Source organism: Psammomys obesus, unplaced genomic scaffold (assembly GCF_907164565.1).
Source record: "Psammomys obesus unplaced genomic scaffold, mPsaObe1.curated_primary_1811, whole genome shotgun sequence".
Taxonomy (NCBI): domain Eukaryota; kingdom Metazoa; phylum Chordata; class Mammalia; order Rodentia; family Muridae; genus Psammomys; species Psammomys obesus.
The window spans coordinates 2,047,626-2,070,064 of NW_026590571.1; the positions used below are offsets into that span (position 1 = coordinate 2,047,626).

General features: G+C 36.1%; 1 protein-coding gene and 1 non-coding gene across 2 annotated transcripts in view; one reads left to right on the forward strand and one right to left on the reverse strand.

Moving 5' to 3' along the window:
• The window catches only part of LOC129677283 (cilia and flagella-associated protein 47-like), a 603,052-nt gene that overhangs the window by 271,007 nt on the left and 309,606 nt on the right, over window positions 1-22,439 (reverse strand). Inside the window, 3 exon segments of the mRNA XM_055607932.1 lie at window positions 1,711-1,853; window positions 3,302-3,369; window positions 19,473-19,553. Of these exon segments, the coding sequence (XP_055463907.1) occupies window positions 1,711-1,853; window positions 3,302-3,369; window positions 19,473-19,553 (292 nt within the window).
• On the forward strand, window positions 10,693-10,796 carry LOC129677294 (U6 spliceosomal RNA). Its single transcript, XR_008720192.1, has one exon. It is a non-coding gene; the product is annotated as a U6 spliceosomal RNA (small nuclear RNA).

The window sequence follows — 22,439 nt, forward strand, 5'->3', positions numbered from 1 at the left end:
CCCTTTCATCTGACCCTGTTTTATCAGGTATCTTCAGGGCTGGCTGCTTTGTAGACATTGGGAAACAAATTATCACCATGAGTTCAAAGCTTTCTTGGAAAGAAAATTAAACAGGGAATGGGATGTATTAGTCTTTCTTCATCATGGAAAGGTCTTTGGCAGTTGATTACAACTCATCTGCCTGCCGCATGATCATTTAATGGCATATGCTTGACTGTGTGATTTATTAAGTGTATTCTAATTTAAAGGGCACCTATATCTCTTTTTAATGACAATTATGTTAACGTTCCCTAATGTAGTGTAGCATACTTTTAATTTTCTCACTGTCATAGTACAATGTAGTGTATTGTTTATGAATTCACGATGTTATGAATACTTGAGAATAAAAGGAGGGTATATTTATTTTATTGTTATCACATATGTACTTCCTAATAAAATTCATGTAAGCTGCTTAAAAAAAACAATGTAATTGTATTTTTCAATATAATTAGCAATGTGTTTGAATATAAAAACTAATGCAACTACACTTCAGCCTAATACTTTAAATTTTATACTGTTTCTAACAGGTAGCAACATATTTCTAAGATTTTTGTTTTATTTCAGTGTTTTCTCTGGCAAGGACAAAATAATGACAAGTGTGTTTTGATAAGTGGAGATGCCGAAATAAGCTTGATTATATTTTAAGTAATTCATGTAAGCAGATAATAGATAATATTCAAGTAGTCTACTCAAGACAGAAAATCAGTTTTGTAATTCTACTCTTGCAAATGCATTTTCTATAATTATAATTTAATTTTAAAAGGTATTTTAAGCACTTGATCTAATTACTGCTAACAAAGAATAACTATATTTATTTTCATTCATTTCATATATAAAGGAATGTAGTTGAATCCTAAAAGATTTTTTTTTCCAGGGCTAAGAATGAAGTGCAAGGCCTGCGCATGCTGTATAACCCTTCTATTACTGAGCTACAATTATAGGCACATAATAGGATAAAGCCAAAACATATTTTTGCTCAGTGGCAAGTGTACATGTATAATTAAAGTATATCTTATAATTATTAGAATACAGTGATCTTCACATACAGTATCTCCTAATTTCATTGATTAGTTAAATATAGTAAACACACATGGTATGAGTGGCTGTGTGACTATACAATCTGAGGATTCTAAATTTTTTCCTTAGATCATTATCTCAGAGTCAGTTTCTCACTGAGTTACTTTCTTCTCCCTTCTCATTATTTTCTTCCTCTCCATCCCTGAATTTGTTCTCTCTTTTGTTGCTGTTAAGTACCAAGCTTAATGAATGCCACAGGTAAAATGAAATTAATTTCATAAACAGCTTGTGAGGTTAGAAGCAGATCCTTCCCCAATGAATCTCTGAGGAGAAGCCAGTCTTAGTCTGTTCATTCCCTCAATATTTTATAAACCATAAATAAAGGATTAAGTATGATGCATGAGACCTCTAACTCAGAAAGACTGAGACAAAAACAGTCATGGAAGTTCCATGGAACATCTATATTCAGCCACAATAAAATTTATCAACAAAGTAGTGGGACTCTTAGTATTTTGGAAAAAACTCCTTCCCTTAGAATCTGAGGACTAGAAACATGAATGTTTCCAGAGTCCCAGTTACTCCAAGTTGCCTTTACTGATAACTCTTCTATGCATCCCATAATGGAAGAACTACAGAGCGCAATTTGGTTCTTACCACTTTGTTGCTCAGGATGGCACAATAGCGAATATGCATGTCAAAGGGAAGATAGTAAATCTCCAGGCTTGAGGATCCTTTTGCTTCCATGAAAATTGTATGCGTTGAACAGAAGAATTCTTTGATGTAGTTAGATTTAATTGCTATGAAAACATGACACAGAGAGAGTTGATAAATAATATATTATTCAAACAAAGCATTGTTCCAATAAATATTTTTAGGAAGTATAAAGTGTTGAAAACATTATATAATGATATTATAAGGCATTTTAATAAGAAACTATTGGTGACCTGATCTCAAGCTTGACATACCAAAATATATAATTCTCCTCTACAATTAAAGATTCCTTAATAAAGAATCTCATAAAAGGAAACTCCTTACTATTTAAATTTAATACATGTATTCATATATATGAAAATGGTCACTCTTGAATGTCCCAGTTTGATTACTTATGAAGCAATTCACATAACAAAATAAAATGAAAACTGAGTTCGAAATGACTAAAGACACAAGAAAGGTATTCATATTTCTTTTTTTCGTAGTTTTAAATCACCTTGATAAATTCCTTGAAATCCACTAGAATGAAGTGATATGATAAACCAACTTTAGTTACTTGATTTGAACAAATGCTGTGTGCTAAACAGCAGTAGAAGAGTGCCATGACTTATGATACTATATGAGGAAACATCTGCCTAATGCTTTCTCTTTGCTCTTTTAAAAGCCAGATGTTATTCTTTGAGATGCCTTAGCTGTATAGAAATCTGACTTCTAAGATTCTAAGCCAAAATCTCCAAATCAGACATGAAGGGGAGGCACCATTAAACAAAAGATACATGAATGAAACAGCTTTGAAATATTCCAAGCTCCACCTTTCATCTGATTATAAATGCTTGAGAGACCATGAGGTAAGTCATGCAAGTGAGCCCAGCCATTCCAGAAATACAAGACCAAAGAGCTACATCTGATTTTATGTTGCTTATGTGCCACTGTGATTGTCATGCTTTGTTTTGTGGCTATGGTTAACCAGAACATCCCTATGATCAGTTTCCTGTCCATCATTCTACCCATTTTTAAAGTATTTTTTTCACAACACATTTTAAATCTTAATAAATACAATGTTCAAACAGTAAGCTTTTTATCTGTACAAGAATGATCATTTGAAAGCCAAACTGTAATTTTTGGAAGCCACCTTTGTGTAACTTTGCCCGCCCCTTTTGAGAACTGTATTTATTTAATAATGCTAAGTGAAAAACTATATTTTTACAACTCTAGTCTTAACAATACATTGATTTAAAGAGTTAGATTTAAAGAGTTCAATAAAATTCAAAAACAACTTAAAGACCAGATATTTAAACATGTTCCCTATATGCTAATGGAAACAGACTCAGTAGTAAAAGAAAAGATGGGGGCAGAGTCCTCAAATGGATACTCAAGAAAAACAACCAACAAATAAATCTCCATCTGGCCATAAATCTCTAGGGATTTCTTTTCTATCATCATAACCACCCTTGGTGAATATTTCAGTTTTGTTATTCTTCACATAAAAAGCAATTAAAAGAAAAAAACAGAAACATTTCACTGAGAGACTCACAGGTTCTTAAGCCATTGTCCACATGGAAAGAACTCCGATCAGCATCATAATCACTATGCATTTCATGACTGTCAGAAGAAAAAAGAGAAAGAATGGCAACAGTACACAACAAATTTTTCTTTAAAAAGTCTCTATTTTATTAAAGATAATAGATATTAAATAATTATAATTATCTACAATATATCATTAGTATTTTAAAAACTCTAAAATTAGAAAAACACAAAAATTTGAAATTTTGGTATTTTTACCATTTCATGTTCTCAGGATCTCATTGTGTATCCCTTGTTATCCTGAAAATCATTAGTTAAATAAAGATGACGTGGAACTCATAGAGATGTGCCCTCTCTTTGACTCCTGAGTGCTGGGGTTAGAGGCATGTGCCAAAATGTCTCACATAATTTATAAATATTAGTGAAATATTCCTCTTTTACTTTTAAATAGTGAGTCAAACATAGGGTAAATCTTCGGACTAAACAGCAGAAATTCTCTCCCAAAGTGATTGTAGAAAGAACTTGCTTTCCAGGAAAAAAAAAAAAAAAAACAGAAACAAAACAGAACGAAACAAAAACAACTTTAAATCATTTCCATGTTTGTTCCGTTAATATCAAAGTAGGATATATGCAACTTTTAAATTTCTAGCTGCAGTTCTGGAAATAACAGAGTAAACCACAATCTGTGATAACTGTCTCTTTTCATACATTTCAGGTATGCCAGACCCATAATTTTTACCCATTTAATTGTTCATGATTACTTTGATCACTAAGCTGTGAATCAATATTTACTAATTACATATACATACTTAAATTTGACCATGAAAAATACTATTTCTAAGTAAAGTTATCAAAAATACCTCCATTCCCTTTTATTCCATTTGAATATTATGAATTATACATTCTTAGCAACATATTCTTGTTCATGTTTTTCCCACTTTCATAATTATTCTGTGCTTTAATTCTATTAATACATATTTTGGTAGTAAATCTGAGTATTGTAATACCTTTTGTTAAAAAGTAAGGTAAATATAATATTTTGTATAATTTAAGCATTTGATAGACAGTTTAATTTTAGGCTGCCTTGGGTATAATAGCTTGATACATTTACATGTAAAATAGAAACCATACACAGAATGGAAAGAATAATAAAGATTGAATCTTATTTTTTCCTATGTGACTCATTGTCATCTCTTTGATAATGGAGACATGAGGAGAATGGCTGATTCAAACCCACAGATAATCTACAAGTTCATTTTGTTCACTATCTGCAATCTCTCATCTTTCATCTATTTTTATCATAGTACATAAAAGTTTTTGGATCTGGGCTTCATATCCCTTTTCTTTTCTTTTTTTTTAAGTCAGAAACAGATAATAAAGTAGCCTTTGGAGAAATCTGAAAATTGTTAAGAACAGTTAAGAACTGTTACTGTTCATATTCTTATGAAACAAATTATTATTATGATTATTAGAGAAATCTGAAAATAATTTAGTTAAAATTGTATGATTTTTACAAACTCTATTATACTTAATGTTCATGAATCTAGAAATTCAGTGAAAAATACCACTCTTTATAGCCCAAAGAAAAATGAAATGGTATTTCACCTATCTTTTTGTAACTACTGATACTCTATCCTGTATCAGTTTTTCTAGATATTCTCAGATGCCCGCTAAAGCTGTTTCATGAGTACATATTGCAACCTTTCTAGTCTTAGGGAACAAAGTGTCAAAAGAAGTTAAATTGTTTACAGATTCTGGACCAAAATTTTTTTCTTGCTAATTCATTAGGGAATAAAAGTGAGGGAAAGAAAATTATTTTGAAATATGGAGAGATGTGGCATACAGCTCTTCTTAATCTAGAATGGTCAAAATGCCACTGAGTTGATTATCTTCTGAGCTTGAAAAGATAACTCTAAATGTTATATTATACTTAAAAGTGTTTGGAACAAACGTTACCAAGATCTTTATCAGTCTTCATGATGTTACTCTATGGCAGATATCCAAGATTCTATTCAAGCCAAGTAGGCAACAATACGGTTCAAATCTAGTTGTTTTTTTTTTTTTTTCATCATGAAAAGGTGAATGAAAAAAAAAATCAAGCTTTAAGTTCATTTAATTCTCCATATGTCTTTGTTTCTTTTAAAAATGGGGGAGGGGGTTGGTAATAGTGACCATATGATGATTCTATGAGGACAAAGCAGCCAGGCAATCATCTATAAAATATGAAGTAAATGGTTACTAAAAATCACATTTTCTAGTGTTTGATCATAGATTCTGTAGTTTCTAGAATAGTTACATATAAATATTATTTGTCCAAACCACCCACTCTGTTACTTTTGTTATAGGTGCCCAAATGCAACAAATGTTCCTAATTACTCGGGTTAGCAGAAATATTTATAACTTACTTCTTATAAATATAAACTTTTGTTTGGTTGTTAGTAAGAACTAGGGTTCAAAGATATCCCTAAGATCCCTAGGGTTTTCATATGTGTCTACTCTGATCCCAGCTATTTTTATCTTTTTTATTATTATCATTTATGACAATTTATTCAATTTGTATTCTGGCTGTAGCCACCTCTGTCATCTCCTCCCAATCTCAAACTCCCTCCCCCTTATTTCCCTATGATCCCAGCTATTTTGTGATATAGTTACAAATTCTAAATTTATGCAGCTTGCAGTCTCCAGTGGAATATACTCTATGAGGAATAATGATAAAGCTGAATAGTAAGATCATTTTCAGTCTTAATACATACATATATACATACAAACATACATATACATATATATTTATATATTTACATATGTGTATTCCTGCTGTTCTTATATATAATTGGCAAAATTGTGTTTCATTACTCATTTTTTGGCTATAAAAATTGCTTCTGCAATTTCTTCTTCTCTTTGTCTTGACATGTATATGAAAAATTGCACCTTCCTTTAGACTCTTCCTGGAGAGATATTACCTGTTATTTCAAACAATATTTCAGACCCTAATTTTTATGTGATAAGCAAAAATCTAGAATATAGTATATATTACATGTTCTCCAATAAACAATATAATATTACTTATACAAATAAATTAAAAGTATAAGAATGAGTACATTTATCTCGCTTATGAACATTGATTCAAAAATACTCAATAAAATATTCAGAAAATGAATCCAAGAACACATTAAAGATATCATCCACAATGACCAAGTAGGCTTCATTCCAGGCATCAGGGGTGGTTCAATATATGGAAATCCATCAATGTAATCCACCATATAAACAAACTGAAGGAAAAAATAACCACATGATTGTCTCCTTCGACGCTGAAAAAGCATTTGACAAAATTCAACACATTAAACCTGTTAGAAGAAAAATTTGGGAAGAGTCTTGATCTCATTGGCACAGGAGACAATTTCCTGAACAGAACACCAACAGCACAGGCTCTAAGATCAACAATCAATAAATAGGACCTCATGAGACTGAAAAGGTTCTGTAAAGCAAAGGACACTGTCATCAGAACAAATTGACAGCCAGAAGACAAAAAAAAGATCCTCACCAACTGTATATTTGACAGAGGGTTAATATCCAGAATAGATAAAGACCTAAAGAAGATAAAAAGCAAAATATCAAATAATCCAATTAAAAAATGGGGCACAGATCTGAACAGAGACATATCTATAGAGGATTATAGAATGGCAGAGAAACACTTAAAGAAATGCTCATCATCGTTGGTCATCAGGGAGATACAAATAAAAACAACCCTGAGATTTCACCTTACACCCATCAGAATGGCTAAGATGAATAACTCAAGTGACAACTCATGCTGGAGATGATGTGGAGAAAGGGGAACACTCCTCCATTGCTGGTGGGAATGTAAACTTCTATAACCACTTTGGAAATCATTCTGATGCTTCCTCAAAAAAATTAGGAATAATGCTACCTTTAAGGAGGGAGGGTGGTATGGAGGGAATGAGGGAAGGAGCTACAGCTGGGATATAAAATGAATAAACTGTAATTAATATATAAAAATAAAAATGTAATTTTAAAAAGACCCTGCTATACCACTCCTGGGCTTATACCCAAAATACGCTCCCTAAGTCAAGAAGGACTCAACCATGTTCAACCATGTTCACAGAAGCTCTAGTCATAATAGCCAGAAACTGGAAACAACCTAGATGTCCCTTAACAGAGGAATGGATAAAAAAAGTGTGGTACATTTACACAATGGAATACCACTCAGCAATTAAAAACAAAGAAATCATGAAATTTACAGGCAACTGGTGGGATCTAGAAAAGATTATCTTTAGTGAGGTAACGCAGAAGCATAAAGACACATATGGTATATACTCACTTATAAGTGGATATTAGCCATATAATATAGGACAAACATACTAAAATCTATAGTCCTAAAGAAGCTGAACTACAAGGAGGACCCTTGAAAAGATGCTTATTCCTCATTTAGAAGGGGAAACAGGATAGACATTGGAGGTAAGAGAAGATGAAGAACAGGACAGGAGACTGCCGTAGAGGATCTCTGTAAGACTGTATCCACCAGGGTATGAATGGAGATACTGATACTCATAGCCAAACTTTGGATAAAGTGCAGGAATCCTTATAGAAAAGTAGGGAGATAGAAAGACCTGGAGGGGACAGAAACTCCACAGGGAAAACAACAGTGCCAAAATACCTGGGCCCAGGGGTGTCTGCAGAGACTTATACCCCAGTTAAGGATAATACATGGAGAGGACCTAGGTCCCCTGTTCAGAGTATGCTTACTGGCTGCTCAGTTTCCAAGTGAGTTCTCTAGTTAAAGGTACAGGGGCTGTCTCAGACATGAACTCAGTAGCCTGCTCTTTGATTAAGTCCCCCTTGCTGGGTACAGCTTTACCATACCACAGAGGAAGATGATGCAGCCATCCTTGATGATACTTGATAAGATAGGTTAAGATAGAGGTCCTCCCCTACCCAGGTACTAGGGAAAGGGCATAGGGGGAGAAGCAGGAGGGAGGGTGTGACTGGGAGGAGATGAGGGAGGGAGATACAGCAGAAATACAAAGTGAATAAATTATAATAAATAAATAAATAAATTTAATTAATTTTTAAAAAGAATGGAAACATTTTACTCTGTCAAAGTGCTTTGCTGATCCAGATCTTTGTTTTAGTCTCACATATAACTGACTTATCCCTTCATATCCCAATTCCTCACAGCACTGCTTGCAGTGCCACATTAGGAAGAATCTGATGAACATGTAAATAACTCAGTATCCCTAAAAGAAACTAGTAAATAATATCTGTCCCAGAAGCAACTGACAATGTGCTCATTTCTGAGCATAGTCATTCCACTGAAACATTTCAAATTTTATCTTAAGTGTCAGTTTCCTCTACTAATCCCTATCCGGTTATTCCTTTGTATTTAATTAGATTAAATGTCTTAGAGCTAGAAAGACTGCCCAGATTTAGGAGCACTTATTGCTATTCCATAAGACAACAGTTGTGTTTTCCAACATCCATGTAAGGCAGCTCTAAATTGCTTAGAATTCCAGCTCCAGGGTAATCCAAAGTCTTTTTCTGAAATGGGAACTTGAAAAAAATGTGCACACCCATGCCACCCACCCCCACTAACCATTATTTTAAAAATTTAAAGTAATATTTTAATAGCTTTTGTTATAATTGTGGATCACATTCTCATAAGTAAAATGGTTTTATGATCTATTGTGTGTTCAGTGCTGCTTTAAAAACTGTCTTATTTGAAACATCACACATAACAAAAACTTTATTTTCAAAGTCACCATTGAAAGATGTTGTATGTTCGAGGACACCCTGGTATATCTAGGGAATAGCAGGCTAGACAAAGGTGAAAGCAAGATTCATTTTAAGAAACAAAAACCCAAACAAATCATAGACCAATTCTGAAAGTACAAATGATTTTCTTATTCTGTTTATTTTAGGTGTGTTTATCTCCTATATAATCAACACCAGAATGTGTAACTTACCATTCCCTTGCTGATTGATTAAATCTCTACATAATATATGATTAAAAGTAAAATATTGAAAAATGACCCATTTGTTCTTTTTTTTAATTTTCACAATTTATTCACTTTATATCCTAATTGTAGCCCCTCCTTCATCTCCTCTCAGTCTCACCCTAATTCCTTCTTAGCCCCATTTCCCCCACCCCTAGTCCACTGAAAGGGAGAATACTCCTCTTCTACCATCTGACCCTAACGTATCAAGTCTCATCAAGACTGCCTTGGTCCTCTTCCCCCTTGGCCTGGCAAGGGTTAAGTGATCAAAGAGCATGCAACTGAGTCCATGTCAGAGGCAGCGCCTGTTCCCCTTAAGACAAGACATACATAGATTGAGCGGCCTATAGACTATATCTTATCAGGAGGTCTAGGTCCTGTCCATGCATTGTCCTTTGTTGATTTATCAGTTTCTGTGGGATGCACTGGGTCCAGAATTTTTGGTGTTGTTGGTCTCCTTCTGGAGCTCCTGGCCTCTCTGGTTTCTTCTATAACACCTTTGTTCCATAAAACTTTTGCTGTTCTGCTAAAGTTTGGCTGTGAGTCTCAGCATCTGTTTCCATTCCCTGCTAGGTGTAGTCTTTCAAATGACCTCTATGATAGGCTCTTGTCCTCTTCCCTCTCTTCTGCCAATTCTAGTGTCTATCTTGTTTGCCATTCTGAATGAGAATTAAGCATCATCTTTAGGGTCTTCCTTGTAATTTAGCTTCTTTAATTTTGTGGATTGTAGTGTGGTTATCCTATATTATATGGCTAATATTTTGCTTAAAAGTGAGTATATCTCCATCCTTGATCTCAAGATTTAATATAGAGGAACAGTAATAAAAACAACATAAAACCAGCATAGGAACAAACTGGTAGATTACTGGAATTAAACTGAAAACCCATAAATAAATCCACACACCTATGAACACTTGATTTTTAACAAAGAAGCTTAAACCATACAATGGAAAACAAATAGCATCTTCAACAAATGATGCTGGTCTAACTGGATGCCTCCATGTAGAAGAATGCAAATAAACCCAAATTTATCATCCTGCACAAAACTAAAATCCAAGTGGATCAAAGATTTCAAAATAAAACCAGATACACTAAACCTATTAGAAGAAAATTTGGGGTCTCTACCATGAACTCAGCCACTTGCTTTTTGATCACCTCCCCCTGGGGGGGTACAGCCTTGTCAAGCCACAGAGGAATACAATGCAGCCATTCCTGATGAGACTTAACAAGCAAAGGAGAGACAGAAGCAGAGGAGAACTCCCACTGTCAGTTGACTAGGGAAAGGGTTTAAGAGAGAAGAGGAAGGAAGGGTTTGACCAGGAAGAGATGAGGGAGAGAGCTAGAGTCAGCATATAAACTGAAAAAGATGTAAAAAATAAATGTATCACTTAAAGTGCTAACTTCAGCAGCACATATATTTAGATCAGAATGATACAGACATTAGCATGGCCCCTATGCAAGGATGACAGGCAAAACCATGAAGTATTCCATATTTTTGAGGTTCTTGGGTGGATCAATAAGGGATAGACATCAGAAGTGGAAGAAGACCAGAAAGAGGACAGGAGCCTACCACAGAGAGCTTCTGATAGGCTCCACCCAACCAAGTAATGAAGTAGATGCTGAGACTCACAGCCAAACTTTGGGCAGAGTACAGGGAATCTTATGATAGAAGGGAGAGATAGAAAGTCCTGGAAAGGACAGAAGCTCCACAAGGAGACCAATATACCCAAAAAATCTGGGCCCAGGGGTCCCTGCAGAGTCTGATACACCAACCAAAACCAAGCATGAAGAGGACTATAATCCCTGATAAGATGTAGAACATTGGGTGCTCAATCTCCAAGTGGGTTCCTTAGTAGGGGAGCAGGACTGTCTCTGACATGACCTCCTCTTTGATCACCTCCCCCTTGGGGGTGCAGCCTTGCCAGTCCACAGAGGAAGGAAATGCAGCCAATGTTGATGAGACCTGATAGGTTAGGGATAGATAGAAAGGGAAGAGGACCTCCCCTATCAGGGGACTATGGGAGGGGCATAGAGGGAGAAGAGGGAGGGAGGGTGGAACCTCGAGGAGACAGAGGGAGGGGGCAATGGCTGGAACACAAAGTGAATAAATTGTAATAAATAATAAAAATATTAAGAAAGAAGGAAGGAGGGAAAGAAAGAGCAAAAAGGGGAAAAAAGGTAAAAGAGAAAAGAAACCCTATGTTGTAGAATAAGAGGATTTTGGAGCCCAGGGATCTTGCATGAGAGTTCTTCTTGCTGAGTTCCAGAGGACTTGACAGATATGCCAATAGGAAACCATTCAAGTAGGAACAGTACTGGGAATAGCTCCCAGACACAAAGAAGAAACAAATTGTTTTCATCACAATGAAAATTAATCCCAATAAAAAGCAAGGTAGAAAAAAATAAACATATCAGAACTGGAAAGGTCTCCTATGCTCATGGATCAGTAGGATTAATATAGTAAAAATGGCCATTTTTCCAAAAGCATTCTACGGAGTCAATGCAATTCCCATCAAATTATAAACACAATTATTTACTGACTTTGAAAGAACAATTCTCAATTTCATATGGAAAAACAGAAAACACAAAATTGCTAACACTGCATTATAAAAGAACTTCTGGCAATACCTCTATCGGTGATCTCAAGTTGTACTATAGAACAACAGTGATACAAATTGCATGGTACTGGCATAGAAACAGACTGGTGGACTAATGGAATCAAATCAAAGACCCTTGATCTTGATAGCCTTATGATTAATTTTATAATCTAGACTAGGATATTAATGAAATAACATACTTCTGTGGTAGAATGCATTGATTAAAAAAGTAAGCCTACTACATCATACTGTCATTTACTCTTTTAAATGTATTTTCTTAACTTTTATTTGTATCTAGCAATTTGTTTCAAAATATCGTTTTATTTTTTAATGAGAGAAGACTTAGAAAAAGAACTAAAGAAATATATTAAACACAATGAAAACAATTATATGAAACATTAACCAATAACATTTAGTGACATTTCTTTTGGTTGTGCTTCTTGGTGAAAGGATCATTACTTTAGGTAGATACTTTCAACTTATGCCTTCTAAAAAATTAAATTGATAAATTATTCTATATTAGCTCACTTCATTTTTTTTCCTTACTTAGGGAAGGATACATCAGAAAGGATTCTATCCGTACTGGTAATTTAGGAGTCAATGGATATGAGAATTTCACAATCGTTAATCACATTAATCTCATTAGAAGATACACAAGGTCCTTAGAAATGGCCTAGCCATTAAAGAACAGTGAACAGTAATAGAAAACATGCCAAATTTGTGATATAAAATTCCTATATTGTATTTCAAAAAATGTAAGCAACTCAATTTTCTTATTTACTAATCTTTTGTGATTTGGGGTTATTTATGCTCAGATACTGCTGTATTAAATCAAATTCTGAGCTGAAAATACCACAGTATAAATATCCATTGTTAATTTTTATAGTCATTTAAGCAAAATTTATGATGACAAAGAGTCTCTTATTCATTCAAGAAAGTGAAAAAAGATAAAAGTCTAGGATCATCTGCTCAAATGATGTAAAGAATATGTGTGTATCATCTTTACAAAAAAAACACAAGATGTCCTGCGCCAAGGCATGCCATGTCAGCAAAAAGTTAGGGTGCTTGCACATTAAACTCTCACAAGCCCTTGGTTCAGGTCTTATAACCCTTTCCACCATTACTTTCCTTCCTATGCCACATGCATGTAGCCTTGTCCTAGTCAGCAGCTCAGGCAAACATCATATGGTCAAGTGCAGGCCATGCCAGCCAGAACAGGTAAGTTATCCCAGGTGGAAACTCCTTTCTGAACCAGAGTTCAGAACTCCATATAGGCTGCTTGCCAGCAGAACTCTTTCAATTTTTCAGTGAACTCCATCCCTACTTACAATACCCTCTCACCTCTTGATTATCTTGGCCCAGTTCCCAATTCAGAGACTCCCTGCCAGACCAGAGGCCATACCAGTTATCCAAAATGCAGATAGGCCACTTGACCAAGGACCCCATCTCTTTACCTCTCCCCACAGTATACCCATTCCTCCATCTCTCTTCATCACCATGTTCTAGCCACCAAATTATACAGAGACACCTGAGACAGAGAGATGGGCAGAGGCCAGCGAAAAAGCACAACCAACAAAAGGCAAAGCAACATGGCATCCCAGAAGCAGAAAGACGCACAAGGTATATACTCACTCATATAAACATATAATATAGGATAAACCTACTAAAATCTGTACACCTAAAGAAACTACTCAAGAGGGAGGACTCTTGCTAAAATGCTCAGTCCCTATCCAGAAAGGCAAAGAGGATGGACATCAGAAGAAGGAGAAAAAAGGGAACAAGTCAGGAGCCTGAAACAGAGGACCTCTGAAAGGCTCTGCCCTGCAGACTATCAAAGCAGATCCTGAGACTTATGGGCAACCTTTGGGCAGAGTGCAGGGAATCTTATGAAAGAAATGGGAAACAGTAAGATCTGGAGAGAACAGGAACTCCACAAGGAGAGCAACAGAACCAAAAAATCTGAGCACAGGGGTCTTTCCTGAGACTGATAATTCTAACCAAGGACCATGCATGGAAATAACCTAAGACCTTGCACATATATAGCCCATGGCAGTTCAGTATCCAAGTGGGTTCCATTGTAATAGGAACAGGGACTGTCTCTGACATGAACTGACTGGCCTGCTCTTTAATTACCTCCCCCTGAGGGAGAAGCAGCATTACCAGGCCACAGAAGAAGACAATGCAGCCACTCCTGATGAGACCTAATTGACTAGGATCAACAAGAAGGAAAAGAAGACCTCCCCTATCAGTGGACTTGGGGAGGAGCATGCATGCAGAGGGTGGAGGAAGGGAGGTATTGGGATGGGAGAAGGGAGGGAAACACAGGAGGGATGCAAAGTGAATAAAGTGTAATTAATAAAGAATTTAAAAATGTATTCATAACAAAAAAATTTAAAAAATAAACAGAAAATCTAAGATACATAAAAAGACCAGATCTAAGAGTAATGGGAATTGTAGAATCACAGCTCAATGCCCCCAAAGCATATTATCAACAAAAATTAAAGAAAATTTTTCTAGCCTAAAGAAGAACATGCCTAGAACTGTACTGACAGAATAAAGAACACCAGTTAAGGACAGAAAATAATGTTCCCTCACCACATGATAATCAAAACACTAAACATACAAAACAAAGAAGGAATATTAAAAGCTGCAAAGAAAAAAAGGCCAATTAACAGTCCACTCCATAATTATTGAAAATAGTACTTGACTCTGTATCTAGAGAAATAAGACCACTTATTCCTTTACAAACTGTAAAGGAAGAAGAGAAAGTACCAATAATTACAGATGATATGTTAGTATACATAATGACTCCCAAATTTCTACCAGAGAATTCTTACAACTGTTCAACATCTTCAGTGAAGTAGCAGGATACAATACTAACACACACACATACACACACACACACACACACACACACAAACAAACAAACAAAACAGTAACCTTTCTATATACAAATGGCAAAATGGACTGAGAGAAAAAAATCAGTAAAATAGCACACTTCACAGTAGCCAGAAACAATATAAAATATCTTTGGGTAACTCTAACCAAGAAAGGGAATGGTTTGTATACAAAAACTTCAAGTCTTTGAAGAAAGAGATTGAAACTTTCAAAAGATGGAAAAATCTACCTTGCTCATGGTTTGTAAGATTAACATAGTCAAAGTGGTCATCCCACTAAACACAATCTACAGATCTAATGCAACTTCCATTAAAATTCCAAAAAAATCTTTACAGAACTTGAAAGGCCAAAAATGAACTTCTTATGGAAAAATAGGGAAAAAAATGTAGAATGACTAAAACTGTTCTGTACAAAACAAACAAACAAAAAACCTTCCAGAGTATCACCATCCCTCTAATGCAATGCTATAATTTAAAACCACATATTATTGTCATAAAACAGACAAGTTGATCAATGGAATGGAATTGAAGATGCAAACATGAATCCACACACCTAAGGACACCTAATTTTTGATAAAGAAACCAGAAAAACAAAATGGAAAGAAATGTAAAGAAGAAAGCATCTTCAACAAATAGTGATGGTCTAAATGGAAGTCTGCATGGAGAAAAATTCAAATAGATTCATATTTATGATCCTGAAAAAAAAAAACAAAACCTCAAGTCCAAGTAGATCAAAACTGTCAACATAAAACCAGATATACTGAAATTGATAGACAAGAAAGTGGTGAATAGACTTGTATGCATTTGCACAGGAGACAACTTCTTGAACAGAACACCAATAGCAAGGTACTAAGATCATCAATTTATAAATTGGACCGTAAATGGAAAAGTTTCTGTAAGCCGAAGGATACAAGAGCAGCCTATAGAATGAGAAAATATATTCCCCAAATCCACATCTTACAAAGTGATAATATTCAAAATGTATAATGAATTTTTAAAAAACTTGATATCGACAAACTAAAGAATGGAGTAGAGATCTAAACTGAAGTCTCAAGAGAAGAATCTCAAATGTCTGAGAAATACATAAATGATCAGCATCCTTAGCCATCAGAGAAATGTTAATCAAAACTACTTTGAGATTCCATCTTGCACTTGTCAGAATGGCTAAGATCAATAACACAAAGAGCATGTCTTGCTGGCATGGATGTAGAGCAAAGGGAACAGCCCTACATTTCTGTAAGGAGTGCACATGTATACAGCCACAATGGTATTCAATATGGTAGTTCCTCAGAAAATTGAGCATAAATCTAACTCAAGACTCGTCTATAACACAGTTACACATATGCCCCAAGAATGTTCCATCCTACTTCAAGGACAATTTGTTCATTTATATTCATAGCAGCTTTACTCATAATAGGTAGGAACTGTACCAAAGAATCGATAAGAAAATGTGGTGAATTTACACAATGGAATATTTCTCAGCTGTTAAAAAAATGACATCATGTGCTACCTCAAGATCCAGCTATGCCACTCCTAGGCATATATCCAAAAGATTCTCAAGTACACAACAAGGACATTTGCTCAACCATGTTTGTAGCAGCTTTATTTTTAATAGCAAGAACCTGGAAACAACCCAGATGTCCATCAGCGGAGGAATGGATACAGAAATTGTGGTACTTTTACACAATGGAATACTATTCAGCAAGTAAAAACAAGAAAATCATGAATTTTGCAGGCAAATGGTGGGATCTAGGAAAAAAAAAATCATCCTGAGTGAGGTATCCCAAAAGCAGAAAGACACACATGGTATATACTCATTTATAAGTGGGTACTAGACCTATAAGATAGGATAAACATACTAATATGTACACCTAAAGAAGATAAACAAGAAAGAGGTTCAGAGGTAAGATGATCAATCATCATCTAGAAGGACAAAGGGGATGGACATTGGAAATAGGAGAAAACAAGTAACAGGACAGTAGCCTACCACAGAAGGCACCTAAAAGACTCTACCTAACAGTGTATCAAAGCAGATGCTGAGACCCATAACCAAGCCTTTGGCAGAGTGTAGGGAATCAGATGAAGGAAGGAGGAATTAGTATAACCTAGAGGGGACAGGGAGCCCCACAAGGTCCAAATATATCTGAGCACAGGGGTCTTCTATGAGACTGTTTATCCAACCAAGGACCATGCATGGATATAACCTACAACCCCTGCTCAGGCATAGCCCATGGTAGCTCAGTATCCAAGTGGGTTCCCTAGTAAGGGGGACAGGAATTGTTTCTGACATGAACTCATGAGCTTCCCCTCCCCGCTGAGGGAAGAGCAGCATTGCTAGGCCACAGATAAGGACATTGCAACTATACTGAAGATACCTGATAAGTTAGGGCCAGACAGAAGGAGAGGAGGACACCCCCTCTCAGTGGACTTGGAAGGGGTCAAGGAGGAGATAAGGGAGAGAGGGGAGGGTTGGGAGGGAAAGAGGAAGAGGGCTACAGCTGGGATACAGGCAAATGTATACAATTATTTCAAAATAAAAAAATATTTTTAAAATGACATTATGACATTTACAGGCAAATGGATGGAATTATAAAAACATGCCAAGTGAGGTGATCCAGACCCAGAAAGATAATGTATGTATTCTCTTATAAGTGAATATTAGCTACTAACTGAAGCATAATCATTATAAAAAGCCAGAGGCTTAGTTAACAAGGAGAGCTCTAGGAGGAAAGCAAGGATCTACCTAGGAAGCAGAAAAAGAATACACTTCATGGGTACACTGGGGTCAGATGGGGATGGAAACAGAGGGGAAAGCTGTCTGTGGGGGGAGGGGCGCAGGGGTGCTGTATAGCCTAGAGACCAAGGATAGAACTAAGCATGCCTGGAACAAAAGTCAATGAATTGAATCCAAATGGTATTCTACTACCCTCATAGATTGTTGCCCCTAGCAAAATCATCTGCAGAGAAGTTTCATCCAGAAATTGATGGAAACAGATGCAGAGACCCACAGGCAAACATTAGCTGGAGCATGGAGAACCTAGCAGAATAGGGGGAAAGATGATTGTAGGACCTAAAAGAGTCGAAGACACCAGGAAAGTATGGCCCACAGAGTCAACTAAGCAGTACTATAGGGGCTAATGGAGATTAAAGTGGCAACCACAGAGATTACATGGTTCTTTGCATATATGTTATGGCTGTGAGACTTGATGTCCTTGTGAGACTCCTAACAGTGGGAGTGAGGTTTGCCTTTGACCCTTTTGTTTCCTCTTGTGACCCTTTACTTCTACTGGGCTGTCTTTTCCAGTCTCGACATGAGGCTTTTTGCCTGCACTTACTGTAACTTGTTATCAATGTCTAGTTGATATCCCTGCGAAGCCTGCTCTTTTCTAAAGAGAAATGGAGGAGGAGTGGATCTGTAGTAGAGGGTAGGTGGGGGCCTCAGGGAGGAAAGTAACTCTAGTCAGGATGTAATGTATGAGAATAGAGTACATTTCAGAAATGTAAATTAAAAAAAAATACCAAGTCTTCTTTTAGTGGGACACGTACTGCTGCTTTAAACTTCAGTGAACAAATTTCTGCTTTATTGTTTACTGAAGCAAAATTGTGAATGTCCTAATTAAACAAAAAATGACCATTCGATACTAAGATACAATGATATTCAAGTTATTTACTCATTAGCAACAATTTTCAGAGAATCACTTCAGAAGAAAGCAATTACAATGTAACAAATACAATGCTTATATTCTACTACAAGTACTAACTTATAAGACTTCATTTGAGAAAAATACACTATACTCATTTAAATATTACACAGATCTACACATAAAGGGTTACTATAACTTTAACATTGTGAACCCCTATTTTGTCACAGTTGTTAAATTGTTGCCTCCTGTCATTTTCATATCTAAAAACACGACATCAATATTATCACATATTACACACAGAGAAAAAAACTATAAAACCCACAAACAACATAGGAATAACTGTCATCATGTGCACAAATTTCACTAATGGTGACGCTTATTACTTATCTTAATCTTGGTAAAGTATTTCACTATATTTCAACATAATTACTTATGTTAAAGTTTATATTTACATGAGCAATAAAAATAAATCTAATATTAAAATATTTTGCTTCCTTATTCCAAAGTCAAATTTAATTTTTAAACTAATTAAAATGTAAGTGGTCTAGTTTAAATACAGCTTATTTTAATTAGCTATGAATCTTATTTTTCCAAATTCATCTACTTTCTAAAATGAATCCATATCCCTCAAATAAGCACTCCTAATGCTTTAACAGTTTTTGATGGAATGTTAAGAATATATGGAGTTCTAGGCACTGATTGCTGTAGATCCAGTTAAAGTCAAACCTAGAAGCAAACTGTACAGTTTAAGAAATATTTCTCCAAGAAACATAGATTTGGTTTTCACACTTGCTCTGTAGCTTTTTCTGATAGAAAACTTATGATGAATAATAAATTCCAGTATATTAAATCAAGTGCATATTTTCACAAATAAAAACACTGAAAATACATTTGAAAAAGTACACATAATGCAAACTACACATTCGTTAAAAATAAAAACTATTTTCCAATTTTCTAGGTACCAAGGTTCCTTTGGAATTAATTTCTTAAAACTTTACCATAGACATGTATGAGTATAAAATTAAAGCCACTTACTTGGAGATCACAGCACCTTTTGAAGATCCAGTTACGTGTGAGGGCAAATACATAAGTGTTGTGGATTCCACAAGAATGACACTGAAATTAATACAAAAATTATTTCTAATTGTAATATAACGAAATTCAGATGGCAACAAACCATTCTTCCTTTTCAATTTCCTTATTATCTACAATCTCTATTCAGAGTGTTCCTGTGTACTCATTCTGCAATTCAGATATATTAGAAAAAAACAGAAAGATCTCAAATAGAAATATCTAAAATATAGGAAAGAAAATTACACTCACACACAGGCACACCTACACAGAAAGAGCAACGTGGTTTGAACTTGAAATATCTCTCATAACATTGCACTGTGAAACTTTATTCACCAGCTGGTAGTTATATTTGAATAGACTACTGCATCTTTAGAAGAAAATTCACAGAATGCAGAAGCAGACCACCAGGCACAGGCCTTAGAATATCATAAGCCAGTCCAAGGCTTTTTTCTAACTCTCTACTTTTTGGCACACTCTGATGTGAACTTCTTGTCTCTACCATAAAACCCTGCCACTGTGAATAGAACTGCTCTGTATTAACTCCTTGGCCTACATGGACTGAAATGATGTGAAACCGTAACTGCAAAGAATCTCTTCTTCCTTTCAGAGTTTTTCAGGTTATTTGTCACAAAGAAGTAAAAAAATAAAATAAAATAAAATAAAATAAAATATAAAAATAAATGATGGTTACAAACAATAATAGTGGATATTGAAGTAAAGCAAAGAACATTACTGTATAAATGAATTATATTCTAGAAAAATATTGCACAATAAGCTTAATGCATAGCAACTGCTATTCACATCATCTGTAATTCTGTTTATGAATAAGAGAGTATTTTTTCAGGAGATGATATGAGATACATGTAGTTAACAGTCAATGTAAAAGCTGGCAAGATCTGAAGCCTGGGTTTACTTTGCTATGATGCAGCTGCTAAGTGAACAGCCTCATTAAGGTATCACCGTGTGGCCACATGAAACCTGAAGCAATGTGAAGAACCAGGCAGATACATCATGATCCTTGCCAGAAATTAAATAATATTTCTTTATTATAATTTATTCACTTTGGAGGGACCCAAGATGGACGCGACTAGCATACCTTATGGGGGCAGACGATCTGAAACTACGAAATTGGTGTGTGGAGGGGCACCTGAAGCCAGAACATCGGCATTGAGGCTTCCTGGGAGAGAGGGGACAACCCATGAACCGAGAACATGAGCTGAAGTCCAGGTCACCCGTGGTCTTCTCTGAGGACTGAGAGTGGCAAATATTCAATTCCCTTGCAGTTCCCCTTGTCAGGCCTCCTTCCTTGGCAGAGGCAGCACACAGGGCCTGCTTCTCTTAACACAGAACTCCCTGCTCAGTATCTGAGACAGAGAAGGTGGGCCTCCCAGTCCCTCGGCGGCCCGCTGCCAGCTCTACAAGCCACCCACGTCCACCGGACCACCCAGGTCCGCCAGGCCACCTAAGTCTGCCAGGTCAACCAGGTCCACGGCTGCCCAGGGCCCACCAGAAGGCACCTGTCCTGGCTCTACAGGCCACCAAGGTCCTCCAGGCCATCCAGTTGCCCAGGGCCAGCCAGGTCTGCCAAGTCCGAGGAGAGCTGTAGAGGCTCCTTTAGGTCTCCCAGCAGGCATCTGTACTGGTGGCCACCCAGTTCTGCTGCTGTGGCTGGACTCCCAGTGGACATCAATACCCCATTCCAAGTTCTTCAGCTGCAGCACAACTGAGCTGATGGATCTCCTACACTCAGATTTGCCCTGCAGGCTAAGATCTGAGAGTAAAAAACAGGGAGAACCCCTGTGCTTTCCAATTAAACATGATAGTGAGTGCATCATCAAGTGAGTATGTGCAGAGCCCCATATCCAGAGTCCCTCTACTCTAGCAGATACCGGATCCCTCCCACCCACCACAGCCCCACTCTGGGCAACATAGGGATTCTTGGGACAATGTTCTCAACATTGAAGCCCTGTTCTGCAGGTCTACTGCAGTGGAGTCCAGGCAAACAGCTCCTGGAGTCAGACAGATCTGAATACCAGAAGGACAGTATGACAAGCCTGTAGGTGACTGAGGTATTCAGAGAATCTACAAATGCTCACTGCGCTGGTAAACCGTGCCAGCACCAGAGCCCGCACACCTGCACTCCCCTAACCTAAATTCCAGGGGAACTACATTCTCTAGCACCCTGTCCTTCAAGGCACACTTCCACTCACACTCACATGCTTGTGCACCATCCCCTGTGGAACTACCTCCCTTAGGTGCAGGTGAAACACTAACATGCTTTCAAACCAGCGGACCTCTCTCATCTTCCTGAAGAAAACTCCAGACAAAGAGAAAGACAGACACATTGTGAAGTACAGACTCCAGGAACAAACAGTGAAGGCTACAGATAAGCAACTGCCAAAAAGTCAGCATAAGAATACATCCAACACAGAGGACTAATATCCAGAATATATAAAAAACTCAAGTAATTAAAAAGAATTAATTTTTAATATCCACTTTGGCCAAACATTTTACCATACCCTTCATACTGGCAAATTTATCCAAGCTGAGAATGGGCTTGTATATCAAAGAAGCTGACTTTATAAAGTACTTATCTTTCTTGGTAATTTTTAATTCTACTTCTCTATGATTTCATATCTATATATACCTTTAACCATTATTAGTAAAATATATCATAAATGGTTACATTCTGTTATATATTTCAAGTAATTTTATAATGTGTATCTGTAAATCTTGATGAATGTTAGTTGTATCTTGAAACATTGGCAAATATTAATAAAAGTATTATTTTTGTATTTATAAAAAAAAAGAATACATCCAACAACAACAAAAAAAAAAAATCAGGGCATCATGGCTTCACCAGCAACCCCAAAAGTCATTGGATATTTTACTTCCTCGGAAACACAGGAAAATTATTTTAAAGCTATG